We start from the raw sequence: 21,030 nt of genomic DNA, 5'->3' as shown, positions 1-21,030 counted from the left end.
TGATAGTGATGGAAAAGGATAGACCAGATCTAAAAGTTGAAGTTCTAAATTGGAAGAAGGTTAATTTTGACAGTATTAGGCACAAACTTTCAAAAGCTGATTGGTGCAGATGTTCATGGGTAAAAGGATGGCTGGAAAATGGGAAGCCTTCAGAAATGAGATAACAAGAATCCAGAGAAAGTATATTCCTGTACGGGTGGATGGAAAGGCTGGTGTAGGGAATGCTGGATGACTAGAGAAATTGTGGGTTTGGGTAAGAAAAAGAAGAAGCATATATCAGGTATAGATAAGAGAGTTCAAGTGAATCCTTAGAGTATAAAAAGGTAGTAAGAGTATACTCAAGAGGGAAATCAGGAGGGCAAAAAGGGGACATGAGATAACTTTGGCAATTTGGGTTAAGAAGAGTTTTTACAAATACATTAAGGTCAAAGGGCAACTAAGGAGAGAACAGGGCCCCTCAAAGATCAGCAAGGCAGCTTTTGTATGGAGCCGCAGAAAATGGGGGAGATACATGTGCTTCCTTCTTTTTCTTAACCTAAAATTGGTTAGGCCACTGTTGGAATATTGCGTGCAATTCTGGTCTCCTTTCTATCGGAAAGATGTTGCGAAACTTGAAAGGGTTCAGAAAAGATTTACAAGGATGTTGCCGGGATTAGAGGATTTGAGCTATCGGGAGAGGTTGAATAGGCTGGGGCTGTTTTCCCTGGAGCGTTGGAGGCTGAGGGGTGACCTTATAGAGGTTTACAAAATTGTGAGGGGCATGGATAGGATAAATAGACAAAGTCTTTTCCCTGGGGTGGGGAGTCCAGAACTAGAGGGCATAGGTTTAGAGTGAGAGGGGAAAGATATAAAAGAGACCTAAGTGGTGACTTTTTCATGCAGAGGGTGGTACGTGTGTGGAATGGGCTGCCAGAGGAAGTGGTGGAAGCTAATACAATAGCAACATTTAAGAGGCATTCAGATGGGTACATGAATAGGAAGGGTTTGGAGGGCCAGGTGCTGGCAGATGGGGCTAGATTGGGGTAGGATATCTGGTCGGCATGGACACATTTGACCGAAGGGTCTGTTTCCGTGCTGTACATCTCCATGACACTGTGACTCTATAACTCCTTTTTCCCTTGTGATTCCCTATAAGGTGCCCAATAAGGTAAAATCGTGGCACACATACCCTTTTTAGACAAAAGGCTCAGAGAATTTCCAGAATAAATTTTGCTCAAAGATCGGTGACAGAAATTCTCCCAAAGTGTTTCAGAGGCCCTCCTCACAGTTCTAGCCCCAATGACTATGAAGTGGTGAGTATATCTTACTCGCAAATAACTTGCTGCTGTCAGGAGAGACAGTTAATTAAACATTGACTAGCAAAAATTTTGAAAAGCACTAGCAAGCAGCTATAAAACAAAATGGCTGTTTCTAATACTGTCTTCACACTCTTTCTCAAGAGATCGTTATCCCCTAAACGCAAGTTAAACGACGTTTCAACTTAAAACCCAAATGCTGGCAATCTCTTTACCACCTCAAGTATTTGCTGAAATTGTTCCCTAAGAGCTAGCCACTTATTATACAATTATATTATTAATTATATCACACCAGTGAAAGATCATTTGTGATCATATGTGCAAACCTCAATAAAACCTTTAGTAAAGGCTAAATACAACATGAATCTTTTTGAGTACTTACTTATTAACTGGCAACTCTGTAGAACAAAGGTAGCTGCTTTCCTTTGCTCCTCATCCTGAGATTCAGCTACTATTTGGATCATAAGTGGAAGCCCATTGCTTTGCAGTAGCTGATACTGATGTGCTTCTAAAAACAAATATTTTGGTTTTACTCCTTACATTAACTAACCAATGACAGATACAAATTCCCAAAATGTAAATGTCAAATTGCTTTATAAAAAATGTGATAAAGGCAGATGTTGGAACTCTTAAGAAAATGCAGAGAATGCTGAAGAAACTCAGAAGGTCTGGCAACGTCTGAGAGAGACAGAGATACAGAGTAGATGCTTTGAGTCTGATATGACTCTTTTTCACAATTGACTGTTCAAAGTGATGCTGCCAGACCTGCTGAGTTTCTTCAGCATTCTGTGTTTGTTACAGAAAATGGCATTTCTCAATTACAGAATAAACGAAGATTTGTAAATGTTGGAAATCTGAACAAATTACCCAAAAAAAGTTGTTGGAAACATCAGTTCATGATTCGTATGTTTCAGAATATGAGTTTTAATTTTAGGAATTTAAGTTCTAACTGTGAAAAAAGTGGAAACATCTGATTTCAAAACTGTAATTCAAACAAGTTTGGAGTTAACTGCAGGCAAACATTAGACGAAAATTAATACCTCAACAAGACACCTTATAACTCAATGAAATCTAATTAAATAACTTCACTTTCATCACTTCATGTTTGTTTTGCCTGAAGGCAAGTCTTTGACTATTAATGCTCTATCATGAGCTTTTTTTGTCCGTGCTGGTTTGTCATTGCTTTTCACTGTCGGAAGCAGGGCAAGGAGGCAGACCCCAAAATTACTCAGCTCAAGCAGGATAAATAAATTATCAAATTAAAATACTTTTCTATACATTTTTAAGTGATGTTTACATGGGTGTCCTTTTTTCAGACAAATAATCTATAAGCTCCCAGTAACACCATTTAATTTTTGATCATAAAGAGCACGTCTTGGTAACTGAAATTCATCAATTTCCAAGGGAACATGACACATAATACAAGTTTCTTAATTGTTACCACGTATGTTCTGTATAATGTATTCACTCCCAAATGAAATCTCAAGTCCATAATCTACTTACAAGTTTTTAGCAATACTGATAATAGTTTTTGAACTGATGCTGTATCATTGACAAGCAAGAAAAGTTTTTAACACAGTCAAAATCTATCCAGTTGCACATTGATACAACTATTTTCCTGTCATTTTAACAGAATTATAACCTATCTATTTTAAAGTGGCTAACACTAATGTTAAGATTGCAAAACCAAAATACTGTGGATCCTGGAAATCTGAAAAAAGAACAGAGAGTGTTGGAAATACACAGCAGGTCAGGCAGCATCTTTAATAAGAAAATTAGAGTTAACATTTTAGATCTGTGACATTCTGTCAGAACTGGGTTCTACAGTATTGAATGTTTACAGGCCTGGATGCTGTTTCTCTCATTACAGATACTGCCAGACCGACTGAGTATTTCTGGTTTGTTCCTATTTATGTTGCACAAGAGCTCAGCCAATGTAAAGCACTGCATTTTACAGGGGAACTGACTACTTTTCCCATTTCTCACCCTAACTAAAAAGTCAGTCAGAAGCTAGCCAAAGAAAAACTTCTGCTGCATTACATCATAGCTGGTGTTAATAAAGGAAAGATGGTCTTCTGCCATTCAGAGCTGCCAGCCAATCCAACTGACTAGACAAATATATATAGGAAGTTTCCGTCTGGTGTAGACCAAAAGTATTCACAATCTAACTTAAAGTCACTGCTCCAGTCTAGTAATAAGAAAGATGTGGGATGTACAGTGGTTAATAGCACAATTAGCTTTGATGATGGAAATTCCAGCCAAATCTTCAACCATGGCTGCTCATGAATATTTGGATGAACTACTGGAGGTACACCAGTAGTTGAGAAATGCTGCACCAGGAGGATCAGTATCTTAAAGGCTAGGAAAGGAAGTGAGGGCAAACAGCAAGATTTTCTGAGGCTGAACTTTCTGTATATTTGTAGCTTTTTAACAAAAATACTATGCCATACACATTGCTGGAGATGAAGAGCTGGTTCTTGCAAGCTTTGGCTAACTGCAAGCTAGTAGAGGTGACTATGCCACCACATCTAGGCAGTCAGGTCTGAGGTTGCCACCTGTGGTCTCAACAGGGCAAAAGAACAGCCAAGTGCCGACAGAAGATCAATGACCTATTCTACGTTGCCAGGGTAAGTGTTCTCTGCTATCTCACTCCACTCCATCTTTGCCATTGCACTCACCTCAGATCAAAGCTCATGCTGGTAGGACTGATAAATTAAACTGCATTTATTTCAATGCAAGGGACCTAATAGGGGAGGCAGATGAACTCAGGGCATGGTTAGGAACATGGGACTGGGATACCATAGCAATTACAGAAACATGGCTCAGGGATGGACAGGACTGGCAGGTTAATGTTCCAAGATACAAATGCTACAGGAAGGACAGAAAGGGAGGCAAAAGAGGAAGGGGGAGTGCCGTTTTAGATAAGGAATAGCATTACAGCTGTGCTGAGGGAGAATATTCCTGGAAATACATTCAGGGAAGTTATTTGGGTGGAACTGAGAAATAAGAAAGGGATGATCACCTTACTGGGATTGTACTATAGACCCCCTAATAGTCAGCAAGAAATTGAGAAACAAATTTCTAAGGAGATCTCAGCTATCTGGAAGAATAATAGGGTGGTTATGGTAGGGGATTTTAACTTTCCAAACATAGACTGGGACTGCCATAGTGTTAAGGGTTTAGATGGAGAGGAATTTGTTAATTGTGAACAAGAAAATTTTCCCATTCAGTATGTGGATGTACCTACTAGACAAGGTGCAAAACGTGACCTACTTTTGGGAAATAAGGCAGGGCAGGTGACTGAGGTGTCAGTGGGGGAGCACTTTGGGGCCAGTGACCATAATTCTATTAATTTTAAAATAGTGATGGAAAAGGATAGAACAGATCTAAAAGTTGAAGTTCTAATTTAGAGGAAGGCTAGTTTTGATGGCATCAGGCAAGAACTTTCAAAAGCTGATTGGAGGCAGATGTTCACAGGTAAAGGGATGGCTGCAAAATGGGAAGCTTTCAGAAATGAGATAACGAGAGCCCAGAGACAATATATTCCAGTTAGGGTGAAAGGAAAGGATGGTGGGTATCAGGAATGCTGGATGACTGGAGAAATTGAGGGTTTGGTTCAGAAAAGGAAGGAAGCATATCTCAGGTATAGAGAGGATAGATACAGCTTACAGCTGTACTGAGGGAGGATATTCCTGGAAATACATCCAGGGGAGTTATTTGGGTGGAACTGAGAAATAAGAAAGGGATGATCACCTTATTGGGATTGTATTATAGGCTCCCTAATAGTCAGAGGGAAATTGAGAAACAAACTTGTAAGGAGATCTCAGCTATCTGTAAGAATAATAGGGTGGTTATAGTAGGGGATTTTAACTTTCCAAACATAGACTGGGACTGCCATAGTGGTAAGGGTTTAGGTACTGCATGTATGGAATGAGCTGCCAGAGGAAGTAGTGGAGGCTAGTACAATTGTAACATTTCAAAAGCATCTGGATGAGTATCTGTATAGGAAGGTATTGAAGGGATTGATGGGCCGGGTGCTGACAGGTGGGCCTAGATTGGGTTGGGATTTCTGGTCGGCATGGACAAGTTGGACCAAAGGGTCTGTTTCCATGCTGTACATCTCTATGACTTTGCCCAATCTTACTACAATCTGTAACATCTTCCTTCATTTGACCTCAAACTCCCAATCTTTCACAACACTAACCCTGCATGGCCTCAGCAGTCTGAATATATCACTGTCTTTCTTCTACCTGCACCAGTCATTAGTCATGCGACCCACTTTCAACCTATCCTATGCCTCTTATTTTCCCTGGTCCAGGAGTTGGCCCATAGTGGGTCAGAAAGTGTCCAGTCAGCAGGAAGGGTGCCTCAGCAGACAGAGAATCCTGGCTCTGGCAGAAGAAGACTGGTATTGCTCTTGCAGGATTACCAAGACATCCATCACCAGCCAACAGGTTAGCTACCATTCCTCATTCTACCCCAACTCTCATAGTAACACCACTGGCTGTGTAACTACTTATAAGCACTGGCTGTGACATCTTCTCTCTTTTTGTTCTGCAAGTGGTAGCAGGATGTCCATGAAGAAACAATTGGCTCTATCAGAAGCCAATTCTTCAAGGATAAGAGTACAGAGGCCTTGGAGAAAGCATCAGCAAGGTTGCCTCTTGAACCTTCAAAAAGCTCAGATATTACCATTACTGTGACAATGTTAGCCTTAGAAATCTGGAGAGCACAATCTGGTGACCGAGTCACATCAACAGGTTTGCTGCTGGCCTACAAAGAAGTCACTCAGACTGCTGGCACTCATAAACTGCTACAGAGCTAGCACATACTCAGTCCAGTGCAGAGGAGATCCCAATGGTGTCACCAATCAGGGACTTCATCCACATGCACAAGGGAGGAATAGCAACAGCAGACAATTAAATGGTATGCAATGGCCCTCCTGGGCTAGAAGCTGCAGGAGTACAACTACATGCATAACTATCTGACTGCCTCCACAGATAGCTCACCATGAAAAGCAAGGTTCAGAACCCTCAGGGCCTACTGGGAAGTACTCATGCCTGCACTCTGTTATCTCAGCCATTGGTCCTCAGGACTGAAAGCATGACATAAGGAAACAGGGAACAAGGTGTGTACTGTAGGTGCTCCTTCCTTGCAAAGAGATGATGTGATGCCAGAAGACACCCAGTGGGAGGCAGAACTACATAAAGTTCCCACAAAGGTTTCTTCTCAGAACACTCCTGAGGAAGCTCTGCTGTCCATCTCCACCCTGCTTGAGATTGCACTCTCTATGGAATCTCACATTTGTAAAAATTATATTGTTTTGGAACTACATCTGTTTGTTTGACTCTAACGTGTGGGCTGTGCCAGCATAATGTCTAACATCATGTCCAGATAGGATTATACCATACGGAAGAAATATACTACGCAATATATCCTGTTGATACAATTGCTCCTAGTCCTAAAATGCACCTACTTATTCCATGGCCTTTAGGTTCAAAAGTGCTGGTGTGAAGAAGGTTAAGTCTGGGACAGGAAGGTATGCTTCATATAGATCTCCATTCTCTACAGTGCATGGGTTTGTATGTAATTTTGTTTATCTTTAAAGGCTACACATTGCTGCATTCTGCAATCCCTTCTTTCACTTGTTGTAAATACTTCATTATTTTATTTTCTGCATTTTTGATTGTGGACTAAAATGGAAATAAACTATTTTAAAATCATATACTGTGGAAGGAATTGCTCCACTTTTAAAAACAAATTTCTGAAACTCATCATTTATGGTGTTACTGTGCTGCTATTGCAGTCAAGCAGTGAGGGAGGCTGTAGACAGCATGGCACCAGGGTGTGTACACAGAATGACTTTTGGCAGGCAACAAGTAGTTGATTGGTTTGTGCAATGGTGACCTGTCATGGAAGCAAAGATTCATCCTGATGACAACTCTCTGATTCCTGGGGAGCTGAACAGCTTGTGGGTGTGAATAATATAAGAAGTCTTCGGATTGATGGAAGAGCAAACAGTACGTCTCTTTCTCTCTGCAACAAAGAGATCTGAAGTGAGAAAAAAGCCAGTTATTTTCTCCCCACCAGCTGGTGTAGGCTGTTGCTTTTAACTGGTAAGTAAGAAACACCTGTAGTTTGTGTTCCAAATGCATTGTGCCTTCTACGAAGAAGTGAAAAGAACTTGGAATGAAGAAAACAAAATTTCTGCTAAGCAAAAGGAATATTCCAACAGATCCTGCCATCCATTAAACCAATATCTTCTCTTTGTCTGAGTCTGTCAGTATGTGTATGTGGGGATTTAAAAAAGGGGATTTGAGTTTTAACTAGTAAAGACTTATATGTTGATTGTTCATAGCTGTTTACTTCTGATTAGAGTTTACATATTTCAGATAAATGGTAGTTCTTGGCATCATGGTAGCCCACAAACCCACCAACACACTAAAACAGCAGCTATTGAACTTGAAAGACCCTGTACAGACAACAAGCAAAACTAAAGTAATTTACAAAATACTGTTCAAGGACTGTAACAAACACTACATTGGACAAGCAGGCAGAAAACTAGCCACCAGGATACATGAACACCAACTAGCCACAAAACTAGCCAAAACCACTAGGCATGGTGGCGCAGTGGTTAGCACTGCTGCCTCACAGCGCCTGAGACCCGGGTTCAATTCCCGACTCAGGCGACTGACTGTGTGGAGTTTGCATGTTCTCCCCGTGTCTGCGTGAGTTTCCTCCGGGTGCTCCGGTTTCCTCCCACAGTCCAAAGATGTGCAGGTCAGGTGAATTGGCCATGCTAAATTGTCCGTCGTGTTAGGTAAGAGATAAATGTAGGGGTATGGGTGGGTTGTGCTTCGGCGGGGCGGTGTGGACTTGTTGGGCCGAAGGGCCTGTTTCCACACTGTAAGTAATCTAATCTAATCATCTAATCTAAAAACGACATGATCCTCTCTCACTGGTATCCTCACATATGGATGAGGAAGGACATCACTTCGACTGGGACAACACATCCATCTTAGGACAAACCAAACAGAGACACACCCGAGAATTTCTAGAAGCATGGCATTCCAACCGGAACTCTATCAACAAACATATCGAGTTCGACCCCATCTACCACGTGCTGAAAAAAGAACAGGAAATGACACCCCCACAGGAAATGACATCACCAACTCAAAGAAACCCAAACATATGAATAGAAAGCAGGAATTATGTACACTGCTTTGCCTGAGGCTCACTGAAGATGTTACCTATTAGGGTGACGAAACGTCTAAAAATGAACCTCCCAGCTCAGCGAGCAAACCTACATCCAAAACCTTAACCTGACCTACAAATCTTCTCAAAACTCAGTGTTTTAACTGGCAACTCATCACTACCTAGCAAGAAAACTTGTCACTCAGGAAGTGCATAAAAGATGTAGGACATTATTCCTGACGTCAAGACGGTCATAGAGATGTACAGTATGGAAACAGACCTTTCAATCCAACTCATCCATGCTGACCAGATATCCTAACCTAATCTAGTACCATTTGCCAGCATTTGGCCCATAATCCCTTTAAACACTTCCTATTCACATACCCATTCAGATGCCTTTTAAATGCTGTAATTGTACCAGCCTCCACCACTTCCTCTGGCAGCTCATTCTGTACACGCACCATCCTCTGCGTGAAAAGGTTGCCCCTTAGGTACCTTTTGTATCTTTCCCCATTCACCCTAAACCTATGCCCTCTAGTTCTGGACTCCCCACATCAGGGAAAAGACCTTGTCAATTCACCCTATCCATGCCCCTCATGATTTTATAGATCTCTGTAAGGTCACCCCTCAGCCTCCGACGCTTCAGAACATCTTGCCCGATTCTGCCACAAAACTCACGAGAGCCCATATGGCTCAGGTTCCTTTGAGATTCTGCTCTAAGTATTTTGCACTCTAATAAATTCAGTAAAACTAAATAAATTCAATTAACAGCTGCTTAGTAACAATGATACTGAATGAAGATGGTGAAATTGAACTGACAGTGACATTTGCAGCAAATGCATTCATATAAATTGATGTTAATATTTTATTTTTTACTAAAATTTATTTTATTCTCTTAATTGGTTTGTGGGTGTACACTCTAACTGGAGACAACAGCAGCTGAGGCAGATTCTAGGATTGATTTCAAATTTCTAGACTAATTCCCTAGTTCTACAACTGGCTTTGGTGTACCTTTTTGAGGTAATGCTCCTGGCCCTGAATGCTGTCCAGTGACCATTGCTGAAGAATGCATGCCCGTGGATATCAGAAGAAAGCTAATGGATTGAGCTCATTTGTGAAGCTACTCATGGTCTAACAGAATGCTAACAGAGTCACTTCAAAATGGCCTCTTGAGTGAAACCCAGAGGTTCTCCATGGTCCAGGAGCTATACTCTAGATAAAGTTAGTTATTTTTGGAGAATTGAAGAAAAACATGGCAAAAATAAAAAATGAAAACTTGTGGCAGTAAATATTTATTTCTTCAAGACTTACAAACTCCTGATCTTTGAAATACTCAATTACTTGCAGATCTTCATTTCATATCTTATGTCAAGCATGGTGAACTCCCAGCTTTTAGCTCCATTGTACCCATAGCTTTGCTGCTAATTTGTAGCAGTGCTCTCACTTCATTTAAGAGGTATAAAGATACAAATACTTTGCTAGCACAATTTCTATCACTTACCACATCCATCAGTACAATGCCCAATAGCAAGAATAATGCCCAATTTACTGTTTATGTCAAGATCATTCTGTAACAACAGTGCTACAAGCTTGGGTACGATAAAATATTCCGATAAGCGGGAAACCACAGGAGCTGTCAAAAAATAAGCATGTCAGATATCATATTTTTCCTTTAAAATACATTTCCTTTTCAAATTAAAAATAAGGCCACATCCTTCTACTCTAGTCTTAGATTTAAAAGGCCATAAATCTACAAGTCTTTTAGATTTTTTTTATATCATGCTGCTTTTGTGAAGTTCCAAAATTTCTAGGTTCTTACCATTAATGAATTATCCTGTTCTATCTGTTTTAGGACCAAAATGGAGGAATTTATACTAAAATTAACCTCCTGCCATTATGTCCATTCATTTAATTTATTTTACCTTTTTTAATTGTTGTGTTACATCTAAACTACTTGGAGTTCTATCTACCTTTGTGTCACTGGCAAACTTAGATTTGTGGGCTTCTACGCAACCATCTAAGTTATTAATAAATAAAGTGAATAGTTGAGTCCTCAAAACAGATTTTTATGGGACACTACTAGCTACATTTTGTCAATAAGTGAGCCTGCCCTTTAACCGACATTCTCTCTAATGATAGTCAGCCAATTTACTAATCAGGGCAATAATATTCCTTCACGTTTTTGACAAAGCTTTGACAAAGGGTCAGTTAGACTCAAAACGTCAGCTCTTTTCTCTCCTTACAGATGCTGTCAGACCTGCTGAGATTTTCCAACAGTAGTGATCTTGTCACCTAGACACCTAGGTTAATATAATGGTTACATGGCAGATGGTGAAATTTGAATTTAATTAATCTGGAATTAAAAGCTAGTCTAATGGTAGCTACTAGACAATTGTCAATCATTGTAAAATGTCACTTGGTTCACTTATTTAGTTTAGGAAAGAAAAGTCTGCCATCCTCACCTGGGCTGGACTACATGTGACTCCAGACCCATAATAATGTTGTTCGTTGTTAAATCTCCTTCAAAATAACTTAGCAAGCCACTCTGCGTATCTAAATCCTATAAAGTCTGGTAAAAGGAAGCTACAAAGATCACATGGCATCAACCAACTCATCAACAGTGACAATCTTTCAGACGGATCTATCAAATCTGCAAAGTCCTCCTTACTGGGGTAACTGAGCCAAAATTGGGATAGGTGTCATAGTTTCATAGTAATAGAAGCAGGAGTCGGCCATTAGGCCCGTCCAGTCTGCTCCGCCATTCGTTAAGATCATGGCTGATCTACCCATTGTTTCAGCTCCTCCTACCTGCATTATCCCCATAACCATTAATTCTCCTACCATGCAAAAACCCATCCAACTGTGTCCTACAGACTAGTCAGAAAACAGCTTGGCAGAGTCATACTCATCGAATCATATTATGCAGACCGTGTCCTAGAGACTCATTATCATCATCGCTGGCTATGCCCTGTCCAACTAACAGACTCTTCTTCAGGCGGTAAAGGCATTGAGGATGTGACATCTGTCAGTGGCTAACTCAGACTCCAAGGATGGAGGGGGAAAACCTAGATGAGTACGCCACCATCGTTGCAGACTTCATTTGCAAGTTCATAGAGGACTGTATGCCAAAGAGGTCAATCCGTGTGTTCCCAAACCGGAAACTTTGGATGAAGCACAAAATCCACTACCTACTGAGGATCAGGCATATGACATTCAGGTTGGATGACCCAAACCTTCACTGGAAATCCAGATATGACCTCCGCAAAGCCATTAGAGATGCCAAGAAGCAGTACTGGACCAAGTTAGAAGCCCAAACTAAACACATCGACAACTGCTGCCTGTGGCAAGGCATACACAACATAACGGGATACAAAATGAAGCAGAATAAAATAATGGATAAAAACACATCCCTCCCTGATGGACTCAATATTTTCTATGCTAGGTTCGAACAGAATGCCAGGGGTGTGAGATCACCTGCCCCGACAGACCCAGACTACCGTTTCCTCTGTCACCGCTGTAGACATCCTGGCCGTGCACTCAGATTCTGTGCAGACTTGCTGGTGGAAGTATTCACACATCTTCAACTGCTCCTTGCTACAATGTGAAGTTCCTACCTGCTTCAAGAAGACCACCACCAAAGAAAACACATGCAATGTGCCTCAACGACTACCGCCCAATGGCTCTGACCTCCATAATCATGAAATGCTTTGACAAGTTAGCCATGGCCTACATCAACTCTAGCCTCACAACCTGCCTCGATCCCCTGCAATTTGCCTAGCCGTGAAACAGATCCTCAGCAGAAACCACATCCCGAGTCCTGCACTCATTCCTGGAACATCTGGATAACAAGGCTCCTACTCATGCTCCTACTCATTGACTACAGTTCTGCCTTCAATACCACAATCCCTACCAGACTAATCTCAAAACTCTAAGGCCTAGGTCTCAGCTCCGCCCTCTGCAACTGGATCTTCAGCTTCCTGACCCACAGACTGCAATCACTGAAGATAGACACCAGCTTATCCTCCATGATGATCCTCAACACTGGGTGCTCAGCAAGGATATGTAGTCAGCCCCCCACTACACTCCCTGTAAACCGATGATTGTGGAGCCAAATTTCATACAAATTTCATACAAATGCCAACACAAGTTTGCTGACAACACCACCATCATAGGCCAGGTATCAAACAATGCTGAGTCAGAATACGGAAGGAAATTCAGTGCTTGGTTTCGTGGTGCAATGATAACGATCTCTCTCCCAATGTCAGCAAAACAAAAGAACTGATCATTGACTTCAGGAAGAAAGGTGAACACACCCGCATCTACATCAACGGAGCTGAGGTGGAGATGGTCGAGAGCGGCAAGTTCCCAGGAAAGACGATAATCAACAATGTGTGCTGGACCTCCCGCATAGGTGTGACAATCAAGAAGGTACAACAATGCCTCTTCTTCCTAGCAGGCTTAGGAAACTCGGCATGTCCATAAGGACCCTGACCAACTTTCACAATGCATCAAAGAAAGCATTCTATCTGGGTGCGTAACAGCTTGGTACGGCAACTGCTCTGCCCAGGATTGTAAGAAACTACAGAAAGTTGTATGCACAGTCCAGACCATCACGGAAACCAAACTCCCATCCATGCACTCCATTTTTCATGTCTTATATTTGTGAAAGGCTGCCAACATCATCATAAATCCCTCTGACCTGGTTATATGGTCTTCCAATCTCTTTCATTGGGCAGAAGATACTGAAGCTAGAACACATACACCAGCAGGTTCAAGAATTGCTTCTTCCCTAATGTTATCAGACTGTTGAACAGACCTCTCTAATTTCAAATCTAATGTTGACCTTGTTTTTGTGCACCTCCTGTGCAGTCATAATGTTGTATGCCTCGCTCTGTCCAAACACCCGAAGATCTGTATGTTCTTGTTTGCTGTGATGTGCCTGTATTGCAAGCAAAACAAAACTTTTCACTGCATTATACTTAAGACAACTGTAAATCAAATCAAAAAACCCACAGGTTCTGATAGCAGACTGTTGTGAGAGGCTGGTTATGTTTTTCTCCTCTCCCCTTGGACATGTGCAGATTTCATAAGGTCCACATGCTTGTCCAGGGTCACCTCACCTACCTGCACTTTGTACATCATTGTACCTGACCTTGTGTTGATCATGTCTCTCACATACGTAGGACAATTTCTGTGATTTTGGCACCAAACTTCGCACCTTACGTCCTCTCTCGCTTAAAGTGGTCTTGTGTCCGGCACTGACATTCCTGATGCCTTTTCACTCTCCTCCCAGTGTCCAGGAAGATCAGGTTTAACCCGGTGCAGAGTCTTCTCCCCATTAGCAACTCTGTTGCAGCTGTCCCTGTAGTTGTGTGAGGGGTGGTCCTCTCATCAAACAGGAATGGGGATAGTTCGGAATTGGTGAAGCAGTAGGCTGGTCTTTAAGCCTGTGTTCAAAATTTAGACTGTTCTTTCCACCAGATCATTAGATGATGGATGGTATGGAGCTATTCTCATATGCTGAATTCCATTCAACTTCAGGAAATACTCGAATTCACTGCTGGCAAAAGATGACCCGTTGGACATGTATTGCAAAAGATGCTCGTAGCTTTTCTACCATTGTCCTATGTTTGACGAATGAACTTGGTGCACATCCAATCACTCTGAGTGGCCATTCACAATGACTAATAATGCTAAACCCAAGAAAGGTCCAGCATAGTAATGTGTAACCTGACCATTCCCATGAATGTCGGGGAGCTGCTGGCAGCAATGTTTGTTCTTGTTGGCACTCTGGGCACTACCCTACCAACATGGCTATGTCTGCATTCAATCCTGGCCACCAGACATAACTTCTTGGCAACATGTTCATTTTGGACATCACTGGATGACTGTGGTGGAGTTCAGCCAGTATCTGGCGACGACTTTTACTTGGGACAATCACTCTCCCCATTAAAAAATTGCAGTCTGCTGTGGTGATCTGGTCTCGCCCGGTTCAGAAAGAGTTCAATTCTGGTTGCGATGGCTCTTTTGTTTCTCCCAACACCATCAACCAGGACCAGATCTAATTGCATTCACAGTTAACATTGTCAGTGGTGACCAGAAGAATGTCCAGAAATGTAAAGAACCAGAACACACTTTCCAGTGGTGGCATTGGATATACCTGTCAGTGGGAGGCAGCTCAAGGTGTCCGCATTTGCTATTTGGCCCCCTGGATAGTATTCCAACTTGTAATTGTACTGACTTAGATTAAGAGCCCGCTACTGAATTTGATCTGAAGCGAAAGGCAGCATGACCTTGGTCACTTTGAGTAGCCCTAGCAGAAGTTTGTGGGTGTTACAATTACAAATGTATGTGGCATTGATGGAACTTTCTGACACCAAAGATGATCATCAAACCTTCCCTCTCTATCTGAATCAGCCAACGTCCAGGAAGCAAACATTATTGGACGTTCCCTCCATTGGGCCATCAGTGAGACAACACTTCACTAATACCTTATGGAGAGGTGTCAAATGTCAGTATCAAATCTTACGTTGGATCATAATGTCCGAGCACCCTAAACAATGACAGTTACTTCACTTTGCTAAAGGCTACACCTTGGCTACAAGACCATTTTCAAGGTTGACCCTTTTTCAATAGCAGGTGTAACGGTGCCAGGATGGAGGGAAGGTTACATGTGAACTTTCCATAATAATTTTCCAATCCAAAGAAAGACCTAAGCCCTGGTATGGATGTGGGAGTCACGGCACCTTTGATCACTCTTACTTTAACTTCCAACATGCACTCTCCTGCGGGCACACACATATAAGTTTATGGGGTGATTTTGTATTTTAGTTTGCTCAACAGAATCCATGTAAGATTCTGTAAGTTCCATTTTAGAAATAGAACCAGTGCTGAAAATGTGTTGCTGGAAAAGCGCAGCAGGTCAGGCAGCATCCAAGGAGCAGGAGAATCGACGTTTCGGGCATGAGCCCTTCTTCAGGAATTCCTGAAGAAGGGCTCATGCCCGAAACATCGATTCTCCTGTTCCTTGTTTGCTGCCTGACCTGCTGCGCTTTTCCAGCAACACATTTTCAGCTCTGATCTCCAGCATCTGCAGTCCTCACTTTCTCCTAGAAATAGAACCAGTCTGACTCAACATTGGGACACAGACAGACCTTTAAAACATTGTCTGAGCTGAAATGGCATTTATTGTTAGGAAAGCTAAAACTATCTTGAGAATCTAACATAAAAGGATTTCTGGGATTTACATACTAAAGAACCGAAACTAGCATATCCGATTTTAAAAGATGAAAGACGTAATTAAATTTGTCTAATATATCATTACAGCTCCAAGACACTGTAACCCTTTTGCTATAAATTCAGTGTCTTATGATCTTATACTCCACAACCACTTGATGAAGGAGCAGTGCCCCAAAAGCTAGTGCTTCCAATTAAACCTGTTGGACTATAACCTGGTGTTGTGTGATTTTTAACTTTGTACACCCCAGTCCAACACCGGCACCTCCAAATCATCACTTAGAATGTGTTGCAGGTTTTGATTGATTAATATGTAAATCTCAGAACCTCTTTCAAGTCACATTCCCAAGATAACTTAAGGTTTTATATAGGATTTACTTATTAATGAACTGAAACCTGCAACCCATTCTAAGTGATTAAGACTCAACAGCAATCGAGGTTTATTCAATATCTCACATCAGTTGTTTGACACTTTGCTTTTTTTACTATAAATTCTGTGTCCTATATCCTGCCCAAGAGCTACCTGATGAAGGAGTGGTGCGCTGAAAGCTTTTACTGTTGGATTATAACCTGCTGTTGTATGATTTTTAATTTTGTTCACCCCGGTCCCATACCAGTACCTCCATATCATAGAGACTATCAAAGCAGCCAAGGCCATTGCATTTTTACTAAGGAAGTAATTCTAGATTCTGCAAGGTTTGTCCAGTGCCATTTGTCTTTTGCGCAAAAGTAGTGGCAGAAATTAGGAGACTAGAAACTGAAGGAATCATCAAACCAGTACAGTTTGAGGTATAGGCAGCACCGGTCATACCGACTGTGAAGACCAATGGGTCAGTTTGGCTTGTGAGGATTTTAAACAAATCTTCACTTCCCGCTGCTGGATAAATACCCAGTCCCTCACATGGACGACTTATATGCAAAACTGGCAGTGGGCTGTCCTTCAGGAAGCTGGATATGAGTCATGTGTACCTGCAATTGCAGTTAGATGAGGATTCCCAGATGTATGCTATAATTAATACCTATTGGGTTTGTACCAATATATGAGACAGCCTTTTTGGGTATTATTGCCTGTGCAATGTTTTAGCGGATGATGAACAACATTTTCCAAGATCTACCCCAGGTCGCCATTTATCTGGATGACATGCTAATAACAGGGAAAACCAATAAAGAACATTTAGAGAACTTGAATATGGTCCTTAGATGTTTCTCCAAGGTGGGTGTACATCTTAGAAGGGAAGAAGTTCCAGGCACCCCTTAGTGACCTACTTTGGGCAACAGGGTCAACAAGACCAGGTTATACCTGTCGGAAGTTAAAGTGAGAGTGATCAAAGGTGCCGTGACTCCCACATCTATACCAGGGCTTAGGTCTTTCTTTGGATTGGAAAATTATTATGGAAAGTTCGCATGTAACCTTCCCTCCATCCTGGCACCCTTACACCTGCTATTGAAAAAGGGTCAACCTTGAAAATGGTCTTGTAGCCAAGATGTAGCCTTTAGCGAAGTGAAGTAACTGTCATTGTTTAGGGTGCTCGCACATTATGATCCAAAGTGAGATCTGGTACTGACATTTGACAACTCCCTGTATGGTATTGGTGGAGTGTTATCTCACTGATGGGTGTGAGTGCATGTGAAAGAGTGTGTACATGTATATGTGTAAGCTTGGTGAAATATGTGTGTGAATGTGGTGGGGTATAACCTTGTGAGAGGGTGCATGCGTGGGTGTGACTGTGGGGGGGGGGTGGTGGTGCATATGGTGTGCATATGAGAGCTTGTGTATGAGAGAGGGTCTGTGTGAGCATGTGGGAATGTGTGTGTGTGAGTTAGAGACAGTGTATAGTGCAGTGGGGCCACCTGTAGTGTGACATGAATCCAAGGTTCCAGTTGAGGCCATTCCCATGGGTACCAATCTTGGCTATCAGCTTCTGCTTGGCCACTTTGCATTGTTGCTTATCCCGAAGTCCACCTTGGACAATGATTACCTGAAGGCCTAAGGCCGAATGTCCTGGACTGCTGAAGTGTTTCCCGACTGAGGGGAATCACCCCTGTTTGGTGAATGTTGCATGGTGTCCACTCATCCGTTGTCGCAGCATCTGCTCGGTCTCGCCAATGTACCATGCCTCAGAGCAACCTTGCCTGCAGCGTATGAGATAGATAACGTTGGCCGAATCACATGTGTACTTGCCATGTACATGGTTGAAGGTGTCCTCACATGTAGTGGTTGTATCTGTGTTGACACTCTGACATGTCTTGCAGCGGCTGTATGGTGTTGTGGTCAATGTTATCATAGAGTCATAGAGATGTACAGCATGGAAACAGACCCTTCGGTCCACCCGTCCATGCCGACCAGATATCTAGTCCCACCTGCCAGCACCCGGCCCATATCCCTCCAAACCCTTCCTGTTCATATACCCATCCAAATGCCTCTTAAATGTTGCAATTGTACCAGCCTCCACTACTTCCTCTGACAGTTTGCTGCAAACAATGATCTGTTTGAGGTTTGCTAATTGTTTAAAGACAAGAAGTAGAGATGTGGGGAAGGTCTTAGCAAAGCGCTCATCCTCATCAATAATGCGTTGCAGGCTGTGAAGAACATGGCATAGGTTTTCGGCTCCCAGGAAATACTGGACAGTGAACAGTACCCTATCGGTTGCAGCCCATGTCTGTCTTCTGAGGAGGTCATTCTGGTTTCCTGCTGTGGCAGGTTGGAACTGGAGGTCGATGAGTTGAGCATCGTAGCCTGTTCTTATGAGGGCATCCTTGAGCACTTTCAGGTGTCTGACATGTTCCTTCTCATCTGAACAGATTCTATGTATCCGTAGGGCTTGTCTGTAGGGGATAGCTATTTTAATATGTTTCGGATGGAAGCTAGAGAAGTGTAGCATTGTGAGGTTATCCGTGAATTTGCGGTAGAGTGAGGTGGTAGAGTGTCCATCCTTGATGGAGATGCATGTGTCCAAGAATGAGACAGATAGTAGAGAGTAGTCCATGGTGAGTTTGATGGTGGGATGAAACTCATTGATATCACTGTGTAGTTGTTTCAGTGACTCTTCACCGTGGGTCCAAAGGAAGAAAATGTCATTAATATATCTGGTGTATAGTGCTGATTGGAGGACCTGTTCAGAAAAGAAGTCTTGTTTGAACCTGTGCATGAAAATATTGGCATACTGGGGTGAAAATCTGGCTTCTGTAGCTGCTCCAATGGTACCCATGGGGATGGCTTCAACTGGGAGCTTGGATTCATGTAACACTACAGGTGACCCCTCTGTACTACACACATTCACACACAAACACACAGACTCGCAGACACACACACACAGTCCCTCTCTCATTCACACATGGGCGGCACGGTGACACAGAGACCCGGGTTCAATTCCTGCCTCAGGCAACTGTCTGTGGAGTTTGCACATTCTCCCCGTGTGTGTGTGGGTTACCTCCAGGTGCTCCGGTTTCCTCCCACAGTCCAAAAATGTGCAGGTTAGGTGAATTGGCCACGCTAAATTGCCCGCAGTGTTAGGTGAATGGGGTAAATGTAAGGGAATGGGTCTGGGTGGGTTGCTCTTCGGAGGGTCAGTGTGGACTTGCTGGGCTGAAGGGCCTGTTTCCACACTGTTAGTAATCTAAACAAGCAGTCTCTTTAATGCACACACATGCAACCTCTCCCCCCCCACACTCACACCCAAGCACGCAGCCTCCCACAGGCTTATATCCACCCCACTCACCCACATACTTAACCAAGCTTACACACACACATATACACATTCTTTCACACGTACTCTCACACACATTCCCATGCACACACTCACTCTGTCTCTCCTGCATGCGCACACATATAAGTTTATGGGTTGAATTTGTATTTGCAGAATTACATTTTAATTTGCTCAAAAACTGCATAAATCCATGTAAGAGTCTGTAAGTTCCATTTTAGAAATAGAACCAGTCTGACACAACATTGGGACAGAGACAGAATTTAACCTCACACCTTTAAAGCACTGTCTGAGCTGAGATGGCACTTATTGTTAGAAATGTTAAAGCTATCTTGAGAATATAACTTAAAAGGAGTTCTGGGATTTACATACTACAGAACCGAAACTAGCATATCTCATTCCAAAAGATGAAAGACGTAATCTAAATTTGTTTAATATATCATTACAGCTCAACTGTAACCCTTTTGCTATAAATTCTGTGTCTTACTATCTTATACTCGACAGCCACCTGAAGAAAGAGCAGTGCTTCAAAAGCTAGTGCTTCCAAATAAACCTGTTGGACCATAACCTGGTGTGTGTTATTTTTAACATTCTAAGTGATTAATACTTAACAACAATCTTGGTTTGTTCAGTGCATCGCATCAATTGTATGACACTTCGATCTTTTACTGTGAATTCTGTGTCCTATGATCCTGCCCCACTAGCTACCTGACAAAGGAGCAGCTCTCCAAAAGCTTGTACTTCCAAGTAAACCTGTTGGAATATGACCTGGTGTTGTATGATAGTCCCTAGATCTTCCTGAATGATTTCCAGGCATTTAATTAGGACTTCATTCAGGCAGCCATCTTCTAATCAAAAAGTGTTGAGGACAATCAAGGTGAATCTCTCTCGACCAATTTCACCCCATCAAAAGCCCAACTCTTTTACTATAATCAGTGGTAAGTGATCCCGCTGCTTCTCATACAAGACCAGAATCAAAGTTGTACTCTTAATCTGTAAAGGATCACTGGTACTGGGTCTCAGTCTAGCCGAGGTCTTAAGCAAATTTAAGGGTTAGAGACCAGAGTGAATTTTGATACAACTGCAGCTGTGTCAACCTCCATTAGAACAAGGTGACCATTTAACCAGAAATTTATTTTGATTGGTTCTGATTTGGCTATTGCTAAACAATTCATCTGTTCCAAGCCAGAAATAGGTGGGCTTTCCAGGGTGTTCACTCTTCTGGATACCAGCCTATGAGTTCTCTTACTCAACTGATGCCTAGTGGGCCTTTTTTGCTGTCTCGAGTCCACAGACGGGCAGCAACTACAATGAATTGCCAGCCTGGATCATGAAGAAAATGTTAATTGTGTAGCCAAGGCTTGGCTTTGTTTTGGGGTTTTGCTGTGGGCTGACATAGAGTATCTCTGTTCAGGAGTGAGGCTATGCAATTGCCTTCACTCAAGCGGTGTTCCCCAAGCTCAGTTAGCCTGACAAGGGTGCCCACTTCCATTGGCATACACAGTCTCAGAATTACAGGAGGCTTGAGGTTGTAATATTCCTTAACTAAATCCGTCATCTCCGAGAAGGTTGTAGTATCTGGTACCCCAGGAAACTTTAGG

General features: G+C 42.3%; 1 protein-coding gene across 1 annotated transcript in view; it reads right to left on the bottom strand.

Annotated features, from left to right (window-relative positions):
* The window catches only part of terb1 (telomere repeat binding bouquet formation protein 1), a 169,461-nt gene that overhangs the window by 111,725 nt on the left and 36,706 nt on the right, over window positions 1-21,030 (bottom strand). The window contains exons 9-10 of the mRNA XM_043707505.1: window positions 9,991-10,122; window positions 1,678-1,803 (exon numbers count right to left, since the gene is read on the bottom strand). Coding sequence (XP_043563440.1) covers window positions 1,678-1,803; window positions 9,991-10,122 — 258 coding nt within the window. The remainder of the gene's footprint in view (window positions 1-1,677; window positions 1,804-9,990; window positions 10,123-21,030) is intronic.

The sequence above is a fragment of the Chiloscyllium plagiosum genome, chromosome 17, assembly GCF_004010195.1.
Source record: "Chiloscyllium plagiosum isolate BGI_BamShark_2017 chromosome 17, ASM401019v2, whole genome shotgun sequence".
Classification (NCBI taxonomy): domain Eukaryota; kingdom Metazoa; phylum Chordata; class Chondrichthyes; order Orectolobiformes; family Hemiscylliidae; genus Chiloscyllium; species Chiloscyllium plagiosum.
The sequence above is the reverse complement of the archived record's forward strand: the minus strand, read 5'-3'. Positions and strand labels throughout refer to the sequence as shown.